This window comes from Muntiacus reevesi, chromosome 12 (genome assembly GCF_963930625.1).
Source record: "Muntiacus reevesi chromosome 12, mMunRee1.1, whole genome shotgun sequence".
Lineage (NCBI taxonomy): Eukaryota > Metazoa > Chordata > Mammalia > Artiodactyla > Cervidae > Muntiacus > Muntiacus reevesi.
The window spans coordinates 76,073,741-76,085,858 of record NC_089260.1 but is presented as its reverse complement, the minus strand read 5'-3'; the positions used below and the strand labels follow the sequence as shown (position 1 = coordinate 76,085,858).

Sequence of the window (12,118 nt, the reverse complement as noted above, 5' to 3'; positions counted from 1 at the left end):
TGGGATAACCGGAGTAATCTCTCACCTCAAGAATCGTAACTCAGTAGCATCCACACAGTCACTGATAACAAGTGAGGTGACCCAGTCACACAGGGCTCTGGGCATTCGGGCTTGGACGTCCTCTGCCCCTCATGCAAATACATTCACCCCACCCCAAGGTCCCCAAATCTCAACTCATTACAGTGTCAAGGCTTCAAGTCTTATCATCCAAATCATCTCAATTAGGGGAGGATGAGGCTCTAGCTAGGAGACACCGGTTTGATCCCTGGGTCGGGAAGATCCCCTGGAGAAGGACATGGCAACCCACTCCAGTACCCTTGCCTGGAGAATCCCACGGACAGAGGAGTCTGGTGGGCTACAGTCCATGGGGTCGCAGAGTCGGACACAACTGAGCGACTAACACACAGGAGGCTCTAGCGGAGACTGGGGAGGAGAAAAACAGCGTTGGCCGTTGGGTTTCGCAAAGGGAGGGGCTCAAGCACTGCTTTCTCCCACCCGTAGCCTCCTGCCACCCTCGCCCAGCGATGCACCCCACCGAACCCACAGCTACGGTTACCGCTCGGCCCGGGCAGCCAGCCGCAGGTTCCGGCCGCCCGCGAGACCACAGAGATGCCGAGTCCTCCGAGACGCCTAGAACGCCCCGGAAGTGGCTGGGGGGCCGCGGGCGGGGCGCTTCCGGCCGGCGGCGGCGGCCAGGCGTCCGCAGGTGAGCGAGCTCTGGGCAGATGTGGCGGGTGAGGCGGGCACAGGGATTCGGGGCCTGGCTGCTGGTGCGGAGCGCTCCTGGGCCCCTCGGAACCGAGCTGGTCCCTCCACAGCCTCGGGCCGGGTTCCGCCGACCCGAGGCAGGACCGGCGCCCGAGTTCCCTTCCCCCGGAAGGAGCCGTCCTGAGCCCTGGCCTCTTTCTTCTCTGTCTGGCTTTTGCCCTTCTGCCCCAGACGTGGTCCCCGAACTAGGAGCCTTCTCAGAACAGGCATCGTCTCTTAACCGAGCCGGCCCCTGCCTTAGGCTGCCCCAGGCCTGGGCCCCGCACCTGCGCCCACGACGGCCTCGCTTCCCTGCAGGGTGTGCCGACATCCACTCCTGAGCGCGGACCCCTGCCCAGCCCCTCTTGCCTCCTCCGGACTCCATCCATCCCTTCCTCGGGCCACAACTTGTGTCTTGAGCACTTCTCCCGATAGTCAACCCCCCTCCCCCTGCCCCGACCTCACGCTGTTGGCTGCTCCCGAGGAAAGGGGCTTTCTCACATGCTCCGCCTGAATTCCTCAGGCCTTCTCTGAGGACGAGCCTACCTCCGCTCGCAAGAAGGGGCCGCATGCAGGTGGTGCCCCGCTGCTCGCTCTCTTGCCCACGGTCCGCCCCCTGCCCCCTCCTACCCTCCCCTATGGCACAGGAGGATGTCCACAGCAAGGCTGCAAAAGGTCTTCATTGTTCTTGCCGCGTTATGTTACCTTTTAGCTTAAGTTGCTTCAGAAGTAATATACCTGAGTGTCACTTTTAAAGGAAGTTTCTGCCTCGTCAGCAGGACCCGTGTTTCTCCAGCTCCTGCTGCACACGCTTCAAGTCAGGCACACAGTGAGCAGTTTCTGGCACTGAGTCCCCTTCTCTGGCCCTTCCTCCTCCTTCCTGTTGTGCTTAGAGTCAGGCCCTCCGAAGTGACCGGGCCCCCTGTTTTCCTCCTGGTTTTTACAGTGGTTGTGCACTACACGTCTCCTTGAGGATGGATTATGGCCTTTCATCCCCTCTGCTCCGCACAGGGCCAGGCATTGCACAGTCACACTGTCACACAGCCATTAGGATGAAAACAGGTCCCAGAAGGACCAGCACCCCCACATTGCAGACCGGGAGGCTGACTCAGAGGGCTGAAAGGACGAACCTGGGGCTGGCTGCTGACAGGCCTAGGGTTTGTCTTTGGGAGTCTTGCTACATCTGAAAACACTTCACTTCTGTTGAACTGTGGTCTCAAAGGGCTGCCTTTGAACATTCCACATGTGAGTAGTCCTGTGGCTTCACCCACAGCATGAAGTTGGGTGGGGCCACACGTGAGGGTTTGGGAGGGAGGTGAGGCGGGAGTCCCGCCTGGAAGAGCAGCTGCCAGTGCTGCCTGCCTCTCCGCGGTGGGACTGGCTGTGGGACTGGCTGGGAGTCCCAGCACGGTGGGACTCCGTGCTGGCTGTCCCTCCCGGGTCGGAGTGGGTGTGAGTGCTGTTTGCACGCTCATGGTGACTGTGACTAGAGGTGTCCAAGGCTGTGGGCCCAGCAGTCGAGAGACTGGCCGCCCCTCCTGGCTCTGGGGGGAGCCTGAGGCCTGCCGAGCTTGTCTTTGTAGAAGGAGTGTGGGGCCTGCTCTTGAAGAGAGGGCTTGAGGGACTTGTTTCTGAAGAGGCTTGCAGGCTCCCCAGCCCCAGAATCCTAGAGGAATCCCTGCCCGCTGCAGCACCTTTGCCCCTGTCTCAGCCGCTCTCGACGGAACGAGGGTTTTATGAAGGTTCTCATGTCAGGTGGTCCAGTGAGCAGTTTTGGTGGGAAAGTTGAGTCTGGATGTGGGACGTGGCCCTCGGGTCCCAGTGCTTAGTGACATCCCGGCTTCATTCAGTAGCCTCACCCTTCATGTTTTCCTGGGAGGTCAGATTGCACCCGACAGCCACTTATAGTTTGGAGCCGTAGTGAGCGACTCCGAGGTCCCTGTGGAAGCTGAGAAGAGCCAGTAAACCCGGTAGCCCCCGAGCCGGCCTCTTGCCTCACCTGCTGGCAGCTCTGTTCATTGTCCCCCAGACCCTGCCAGTGGCTGCTTCAGTGTGGGTAGAGTAATGAGGACGTGCTTATGAGGCCGAGGCACGTGCCCTAATGTTTCTCTTTCTTCCCCCTTTTGCTTTCCAGGTGATAAAGCACCATGTGCACAAGAGAGGCACCCACGGCTCAGGCAGTAAAACCTCTATTAGCTGGAAACAACCTCCCAGGGCCCCTCTACTCTCCGGTCTGTGTTTGAGGGGAGTCGCGGCCACCGTCCCTGCAGAGAAGGCCGGAGGTCCAGCCGTGGGGGCGCCCAGGGTGGCTGACACTGGTCCCCCTGCAGAGAGGGTCGGGAAGCTGCTGGAGCTGGAGAGGAGCTGAGAAGGGGCCCTGGCTTGTGCTGGCCCTGCGTCAGCTCTGGCAGGTGAGGGTGGGGGAGGAAGAGGCGGGAAGGCCACCAGCCCCTGCCCAGGTGCGACCCCCTCAGCTGGGACGAGCCCCTCCTCATGGCCTCCAAGCCGGTTGCCGGGCGGGGCCCTGGGGAGAAGCGCAAGAGGGTGGTGCTGACCCTGAAGGAGAAGATGGACATCTGCCGGCGCCTGGAGAAGGGCGAGAGCAGGCGGGCGCTGATGCAGGAGTACAACGTGGGCATGTCCACCCTGTACGACATCAGGGCCCACAAGGCCCAGCTGCTCCGCTTCTTCGCCAGCTCCGACTCGGACAAGGCGCTGGCGCAGCGCCGCACCCTGCACACGCCCAAGCTCGAGCACCTGGACCGCGTGCTCTACGAGTGGTTCCTGGTGAAGCGGTCCGAGGGCGTGCCCGTCTCTGGCCCTATGCTCATCGAAAAGGCCAAGGACTTCTATGAGCAGATGCAGCTGACCGAGCCCTGCGTGTTTTCTGGCGGCTGGCTCTGGCGCTTTAAGGCCAGACACGGCATCAAGAAGCTGGACGCATCCAGCGAGAAGCAGGCGGCCGACCAGCAGGCGGCCGAGCAGTTCTGCGGGTTCTTCCGGAACTTAACCGCGGAGCATGGCCTGTCCCCCGAGCAGGTCTACAATGCTGACGAGACTGGTCTCTTCTGGCGCTGCTCCCACAGCCCCAACCCCGAGGGCGGGCCGGCGCCCGGCCCCACGCAGAGCAAGGACCGGCTGACCGTCCTCATGTGTGCCAACGCCACGGGCTCTCACAGGATCAAGCCCTTGGTGGTCGGGAAGTGGGGTGGCCCCAAGGTGGTGCAGGGCCTCCAGCACCTGCCTGTCGCATACAAGGCCCAAGGCAGTGCCTGGGTGGACAAGGAGATTTTTGCTGACTGGTTCCATCACATCTTTGTGCCCGAAGTGAAGGAGCACTTCCGAGCCGTGGCCCTGCCAGAGGGCAGCAAGGCCATCCTCCTCCTGGATGGCTCCCGGGCGCACCCGCACGAGGCTGAGCTAGCCTCGGAGAACGTCTTCACCATCTTCCTGCCTGCCAGTGTCACCGCCCTGCTCCAGCCCATGGACCAGGGCATTCGGAGGGACTTCATGAGGAACTTCGTCACGCCCCGCGGCAGGCTGCAGGCCTTGGCCCCCCGCTGCAGCGTGCACGATGCCGTGCTTGATGTGGCCTGTGCCTGGGATGCGGTGCCGGGCGCCGTTCTCAGCCGGGCCTGGAGGAAGCTGTGGCCTGAGGCTGCACTCGTGGAGGGCTCATCCTCGGAGGAGGAGCCGGAGCGGCTCAGGACTAAGCCCCCCGACCAGGCCTTTGCGCACACCCCCGGGCTCGCAGCAGGTACCCCGGCCCACCTTGGGAGCACGGCCTCAGGGAGCCCGGAGCTGGTGGAGGCTGGAGGGGCAGACAGGGCGGCCTGGGAGCAGGCGGCGGTGTCCTTCGATGCCGTGGTGCGCTTCGTGGAGGCGCAGCCCTGCTTCTCGGCGCAGGAGCTGGGCCAGCTGCGCTCGCTGCGCTCTGTGTTCAGCAGGCGGTGGCAGGCGCAGCGATGTGGGGCCCCAGCAGCCGTTGTCAAGCTTGAGGCACCCTGGGAACGGCCTGGGCCTGGTGGCACCCAGCCTCGCTCCCCGCTGCCCAGCTCGTCCACGGCCGGCGAGGCCTGAGGTGGTGAGGTCTGACCTGCGGTCTCGGGGTCATGTTTGTCAGGACAGCCTGCCCCGTTGAGGTTTTGCCATGTGGTCTGTCCTGCCACCAGAGCACAAGGAGGTTTTCTTGAAGGGCCCACCCAGACCCGAAATATCCCAGAACCTCCAGGGGCCGCCGCCCAGCTTGTATTTGCTGCCTGAACCTTGCTGTGTACAAGGGTAGGGACATCTGTCTGTCCAGGCGGGGACAAGCCACCTTCAGCCGACTGACCGTGGTCCCCGCTGCTGCTTGATGGGGCTGACACTTCCCGAGGGCCCCCGCTCGCCCCCTGGGTCTGTCTGCAGGTCTGGGGCCGGCCCTGGATCAGGCAGGTCACTGAGGGTGGGACTCAATTGTGAGTGAGAGTCTGCGTGGCCCCTGCCTGTGGCGTTGCAGGCCCTGTGTCCCCACGTCGGTCGTCAGCTCTCCTAGCAGAGTGAGCCTCACTTCATGTTGCCCTCGGGCTTGCAGGATGCAGTGGGCTGCATGCCCACTTGACGTGGTAGAATTGTTTTTAGAGCCAGCAGGAGCGGGCCACCGGCGAGCGCATTGCCCCAGTGTGGGACCCCAGGTCGCTGCCAGTGTTTTGAGCATCTTGGCTCCAAGTCCTGTATGTGGTCCACAGTCCCTCAATCCCCAGAACTTTGCATTTACAGCCTCCGCATTAGTAAACCTGGACCAGATGTTTGAAAGTTACCCTGAGGTGATGTAACCAAAACAGTAAAAGGAGCTACTTAGATGCCTAGCAGCGTTGGAACTCTTATCTTGAGCTGTTGGCCCTGTAGTGATTGACGTGGGGAAAGCTGACTGTGTGGGCTGCTCTTGTAAAGACCCGTACCAGGAGACTTGTGCTCCCTGCATCGCTGCTGATGCCTCCGCTCTGCATCGCTCGTCACCAGACGGAGCGCCTCTGGCCAGCCTGGTCCCTTGTCACCAGACAGAGAGCCCCGGTCACTCACGACCAGACGGGAGTGCCCTGGGCAGCCTGGTCGCCCTTTTTGAATGAACCGGATGTGGGCGTCCTTTTCTGGGCTCTTCACCATTTGCCTTCAGTTCCACCACTTCTTGGGCAGCTGAATCAGCCCACAGTTTTCATTCCTGTATTTATCGCACTGAGACCCCTCTGTTCCCACAAGAGCCGAGGGGAGGTGAGGGTTCGGCCTGTGGTCATTTCTCTGGTATATCTTTGCGTCCTTCCAAACACTGAGGTGACAGTCTCAGCTGGCCTGCCACTGCTCTGTGAGCCGTGTGTTTCCTGCTGAAAACGTGTGTGAAGATTGTGAAACAAGCACAGGTCATTTTCAAAGTGTCATTGCTGATTTTTTGGGCCAGACTTCCTCCTGCTGAGCCATCACATCGGCTTCCCTCACGTGTGGGGGTGACAGCTGTGCAGCGTGCCCTCTCACCACTTTTGGACTCGTGTGTCCCCTGTGCTGTGGGCGTGTGGCAGGGTCAGGTGTCGGGGCGGCAGCCTGGACGTGGATGGACACATGGAGACGCTCCCTCCCCACGGCCAGCCCCAGTCCAGCGGCCTGGAGCAGCAGGATGGTGCTGGGGGTGGGCAGGCCTCCTAGGCCCCCTGTGAGTGTTCGGTCCCCAGCAGACGTAGCCCCCGCGCTGGATTCTTGTCCTGCCCACACAGCCTGCTCCCGTCCCCGCTGTGTCGTGGCCAATCAGTAAGCAGCCGTCACCGCTGGGAGGGAGCCTGTCCTTGGCACTACTTCTTGAACTGCTGCTTCCCCTGTTGCATTGGGTCTCGGGGGTCCGATTAGACCCTCAGTGTGGGAGGCCCCGGAGGCTGTGCAGTTGGAGAAGGCCGATCAGGCCTGCAGGGTTGAGGTGAACTGCCCACCTCACCTGCATTTCCTGTTGGGGGTGGGAAGCAGGAGGCCCTGCCCTGCACACTCACACCTCTGATGGCCGGGGTGGTGAGGGCAGGGGTGTTGATGGATGGGTGGGTGCAGGACAGAAAGGCAGGTGGTTGTAGCTCCTGCCTGGACCTATCAGCCAGGCTTCCCTGGGGTGGAGCCAGAGCCCCTTGGAGGCAGCTCGGGGCCATAGTAGCCAGATGTTTCTGGAGGGATGGCGGTTGGAGGCAGGGACTCACACTGCTTCTGTTCCTGGGAGGCTGTGGCACAGGGCAAGCAGGACCCAACCCCGTGGGCCTGCCCAGCAGCTGCACAGACACTAGCTGCGGTGGGTTTCCTTAAATGTGCTTCTAGCACAGGGCGTAGCGTTCCTGAGTACCTGCTGTGTGCTGGGCATTGAGCTCATCTGGAGGCCCAAGGGTGGTCAGACAGCCCCTGACCTGCTTCCAGGGAGCACATGTCTCCCAAGAAGGGCTTCTGGGGGGCTGTGCTTCCATAAGTCATATTCTCCACTGCCGTCTCCACAAAGACGCGGGCAGACTGCCAAGGCGCCCGGGGTGAGCCGTGTGGCAGTTCCATGCTGAGGGTCCAGCCCCGGAGGCCTGGACCACTGCCCCCTCCTCCCAGCACTCACCTGTCACTCACTGCCAGCAGTAAGCAGTACTCAGAGGTTTTCACCAGGGGAGAAGCAGGCTAGTCCTGCAGGAGCGTGCCTAGTGCCGCTGCTAAGGAGCTAACCATGTTTCCTGCAGAACGCGGCAGAGCCCAACCCAGGGTGCTCTCAAGAGACGGATGTTGTGGAGAGAGGTTGATGCAGGCTGGACCGCTCTCTCCCTGTGGTCAGGGACCGGGTTCACTGGTGACGCAGACTGGACCGAAGGCCCCCTGTGGTCAGGGGAATCCCCAGCACTGACCTCAGTATCTTCTTCAGAGGAGCCAGGTGTAATGGGATTGGTCTGAGAAGCAGCTTCTGCCCAGGGCTTTGTTGAAAACAGCAGTCGGCCAGCTGTGAGTTGGAGTTTAACTGCTGTGTGTAGGCAGGGACCACACAGTCAGAGCTTTGCCAAAACCACTGCCATGGGGTGGGGGTACCATGGGCCTTCCTGAGGCCGTGCCCCTGGAAAGGAACATCAGAGCCTCCGTCAGGGACTGAGGGGGTGCCCCTAAGATGACCCAGCCAGTAAGACACGAAGCAGAGAAGAAGGTAAGTCCCAGTCTGGGGTGACCAGTACCCAGAGCTGGTATGATACATGACCTAAAAGGACCAGTTTCCAATCCAAAATTACAAACATACAAAGAAACAGAGAAATACGGCCACATACCATATTGTTCCTAAAACGCAGGTGACAGAGTGAGATGTTGGATTTAACAGGGAAAGGCTTCAAATTGACCATTACAGATAAAGTCAGAGAACTAGAGGAAACCATGATTAAAGAAGTTAAGGGGGGAAAGGAAGATATTAAGTAGAGAAAATCAGTAAAAAGATGATAAATAAAAAGCCGTTTTTAAAAACATGGAAATTAAACAATGGAGTTGAAAAGTACTAAAAGATGACGGATTTGCCAGAGGGCTCAGCAGTAGATGTGAACTCGTGGGAGAAAGTTCGTGATCTTGATAGCACTTGAGAGAGGATGCTGTTCAAAGAACAGGGTGAAAAGAAGGAAGACGCTGGGTGGTCTCAGAGTGGTGTGGGACGGTCTCACCCACTGCCCGGAACGGGAGGCCGGGCGGGGCAGCAGCCTGGGCCTCCATCTCGGCTGGAGCGCCTGCCACCTCCCACCCACCCGGGCTTGCTGGGCACACGGCCCTCAAAGGTGGAGAAGGCCAGTCCAGGCGGGAGGACGGTCCCCACAATGGCCCCATTTCACGGAGGTGTCCTGAGGCCCGCTGCCGGCCACGGGCTTCCCAGTGAGTGTGCCCACCTCTGTGGGCTTGGGGCAGGAGGGGCTCCTTGAGCAGTGCCAGGAGGGAAGGCTGGAGACACCAGGTTCGGTGGAGGGTGGCCACATCACTCTGGCAGTTCTAGCAGGCGCACAAGCCCAGCAAGAGGGCCCAGGTCTGGGACTGGCCTGCAGGCCAGAGTCCCAGCAGGGGTCCTGGGTGGCCGCTGGGTCTGGGCATCACTGGCTGCCCCTGCCCTCCCACAGGCCCAGCTGTGAGGTTGGTCACCCCTCTGCCACATCCTCTTGAGAGACAGTTTCCTGGCCTGGGGACAAAATGTGTGTGGATGTGGAAGCTGCCAGGAGTTGCAACAGCCCCACAGACCCTTTCAGACAAGGGGCTGGCTTTGTTTTGTCCCTGGGGGCCGTACAGTGCCTTCTGGGGGACTTGAGAGAGTGCAGGCGGCCCCAGCCTAGAACCTTGAAGGACCTGGAGGGTTCCTGAGCAGCCAGGGGTCTGCTGTGCGTGGCCTGGGTGAACCCTGATGCTGGTCCCTCACTGAGCCCCGGTCCTTGGACCCACTCCTGCGTCCTGACCCTGGTCGCGGGCTGAGCCCCCACTCTGGCCCGTGTGCACTCTCAGCTCCCAAGGAGGGCAAGACCAGGGAATCTGGAACACGTGTGGGACTCACTTCTACCCTGGGGGAAGGCGAGAGCCTTTGTGACCTCGCCCCTCCTCCCCCACGTGTGACGTGGCGCTCTTTGTGACCACACACGCGCCCCCACCCCCCACCGCCTCTACCCTGGCTCCAGGCCCTGCTGACAGTGGTCCCGGGGGCGGAGAGTGACTGTGGGGCTGACTCACAGCAGGTGGGAGAGGTGTGAATGTCAGAGCTGGGCTTCCCTCAGTGCAGACCCCTGTGCATTCAGGCAGCTCCTGGGGGCGCCTCAGGGCTGTGCCAGGCCCCCCTGTGTCACCTGTGGGCAGGCACACACCCGAGCCAGCACCAGGGCCCCTCCAGACCAGCCCCATCCTCTGAGCCCATGGGGATTGGGGGCCCGGCAGCTGCCAGCCCTGCCTCTGCCCACCCCTTGCCAGGGTCCTGGTCTCTTCCCAGTCCAGTTGAGGCCAGTCGTCTCTGGCTGCAGGAGTCAGGAGGCTGTAGGTCCTGGGGTGGGAGAAGCCCAGAGAGCCTGCTGGGGTCATCCTTCAAGGGCCGGAGGCTTCCCTGTCCAGCCTGGCGCTGTGCTCGCTCCGGGGCCTGCAGCCAGCTAGCCCTGTTCAGACAGGCAGCCTGGAGCCCAGGGCCTGGGGGCGCTCCCCAGAGTGGGGCACTGGGAGGACAGAAGAGACCTGGAGAACAAAAGCCGGCGTCCTGGAGGAGGGGGACCATGGTGCCCAGGGCAGGATGGGACTCACCTGTGGGGTCCCTCTGCAGGCTCTGGTACCCTGACTTTGAGGGTGGGCCCCAGGGGACAGGCGTGAGGAGCAAGGGGCCGGGGAGCAGGCAATGGACAGGCTTTGTGCCCTTGTCCCCCAAGGCTGCAGCGTGAGCTCAGGCCTCCAGGTGCTGAGACACTGGCCACCACGAGGGCAGGCGGGGCTCCCTGTGTTGGAGACGCTGTGTTCTGTGTCTGGACCTGGCAGGGTGGAAGCCTGTGTCAACTTGCCCATATCTCTGTGGCTCCCCAGTAAGCCTTGGAGGAGGCCTGGCTCCCCATCTCCAGATCAGGATCCCTGGAGCACAGGTGAGGTAGTTTGGGTGCAGGTTCTGGCCCCGGGTCCCAGGCTCACTCTCCACCTCCCCCCATCCTGAGCGGTGGGCCTGCAGCCGGGCCAGCAGCTTGTTAAGAGCCAAGGCCCCTCCTGCAGCGAAAGGGTCAGGGGCAGCCAGAGGGTCTAAGGAGACATCTGTTAGCTCAGGAAGCAGCGTGGGCCCGAGGGTTCTCAGAGGAGGCTTAGCTGCAGTCTCCAGTGAGTGGGCGTCTGTCCCCCATTTATTAATAAAGCAGAGTAGTGATGTCACTGGCACGCTCAGTGAGCCTGCCGCGCCGCTAGCTGACACTTCCTAATTAGGAAAACGGAGTCCAGCTGTCCTTGGGAGGCTCCGCAGTGGATGGCATGAGGCCTTGAGTGGCTGCCGTCTACTGGCCTCAGGTGTCTGATCTGCCCCGTCATCCCATAAGGGGGTCCGGCCAGGAGGTGTGGTGCCCCTTGGCAGTGAGGCTCCGGAGATGGTGATGCTGGTGAGGATGATGGAGGTTATGGTGGTGGTTGTGGCAGAGATGACCAGTTGTGGTGCTGGATGAAGATGCTGGTGATGGGGTTGCTGTGGTCTGGATGTTTGTATACCCCTCCAGATTTAACTGTTGAAATCCTAAGCCCCAAGCTGACAGTGTTGGGAGGCAGGGGCTTTGAGAGGTGGTCAGGTGGAGCCTTGAACTGGATTAATGCCCATAACAGAGACCCCAGAAGGCCCCACACCTCTTGCATCATGTGAGGACGCAGCAAGTTCTGCTGTCCACAGCCAGGAGGGCTTTCACCAAAACCCAGCCACTCCAGTACCCTACCTGGGATTTCCAGCCTCCGCTATGGTGAGGAATAAATTTCTGCAGCTTGCGAGCCACCCTGTCTGTGGTATAGTTAGAGCACCCCGGATGGAAGAAGGCAGGGATGAAGTAGCATGGAGGCAAAGGCACTGGTGGTGGTGCATGGGGCAGTGAGGAACACACGGCGTCAGTGGTGTGGTGGTTGGCGAGGTGGTGGTTTTCATGGTGGTGGCAATGTCGAGGATGGCGGATGATGTGAAGTGATCTGTGTCCCTCCCCCATTCATATGATGAAGCCCTCAGCATGACAATGTTTGGAGGCAGGGCTTTCAGGAGGTAATTGAAGTTAGATGAGGTCATAAGAGTGGGGCCCTTTTCCAATAGGACTAATGCCTATACCAGAAGAGGATGATGGCTTTCAATTCCCCTCTTTCTCACAAACCAAGAAAAGGCCTTGTGAGAACACTTCAAGAAGATAGCCATCTACCAGCCAAGAGAACTCTCACTAGAAACCTGATGGACTGACACCCTGATCTTGGACTTGCCAGCCTCCAGAATTGTGAGAAAGAAATAAATGTCTGTTGTTTAAGTTGCCCAGTCAGTGGTGTTCTGTTACAGGGGCCTGAACTGACTGACACTGGGAATGGTGAGGGTGGTGGTGGTGATGATGAAAGTGGTAGTGATGATGGTGGTGATGACGGTGATGACAGTGGTGGCAGAGATGATGATGATGGTGGTGATGATGAGTGCTGATGGTGGTGGTGGTGGTGATGGTGATGGTGGTGGTAGAGATGGTAATGATGGGATTGGTGATGGTGGTGATGGTGGTTGTGGTAGAGATGGTGATGATGGGATTGGTGATGATGGTGTTGATGGTGATGGTAGTGGTGGTGATGGTTATGATGGTGATGATGGGATTGGTGATGGTGGTGGTAGTAGAGATGGTGATGATGGGATTGGTGATGATGATGG

General features: G+C 60.5%; 2 protein-coding genes across 4 annotated transcripts in view; one reads left to right on the top strand and one right to left on the bottom strand.

Moving 5' to 3' along the window:
* GLI4 (GLI family zinc finger 4) overlaps nucleotides 1-12,118 on the bottom strand; it is a 413,072-nt gene that overhangs the window by 382,283 nt on the left and 18,671 nt on the right. The window lies entirely within an intron of this gene.
* Nucleotides 611-11,708, top strand: JRK (Jrk helix-turn-helix protein). Of its 3 annotated transcripts, XM_065902636.1 has the most exons (3): nucleotides 653-706; nucleotides 1,694-1,992; nucleotides 2,882-11,708. In XM_065902636.1, the coding sequence occupies exon 3, from the start codon at nucleotides 3,241-3,243 to the stop codon at nucleotides 4,825-4,827; it is 1,587 nt and encodes a 528-aa protein (XP_065758708.1). In that variant the 5' UTR covers nucleotides 653-706; nucleotides 1,694-1,992; nucleotides 2,882-3,240; the 3' UTR covers nucleotides 4,828-11,708. The 3 variants fall into 3 exon arrangements, with proteins under 3 accessions (XP_065758709.1, XP_065758708.1, XP_065758707.1); XM_065902637.1 differs by lacking the exon at nucleotides 1,694-1,992 and having other exon boundaries at nucleotides 611-706; XM_065902635.1 differs by lacking the exon at nucleotides 653-706 and having other exon boundaries at nucleotides 1,474-1,992.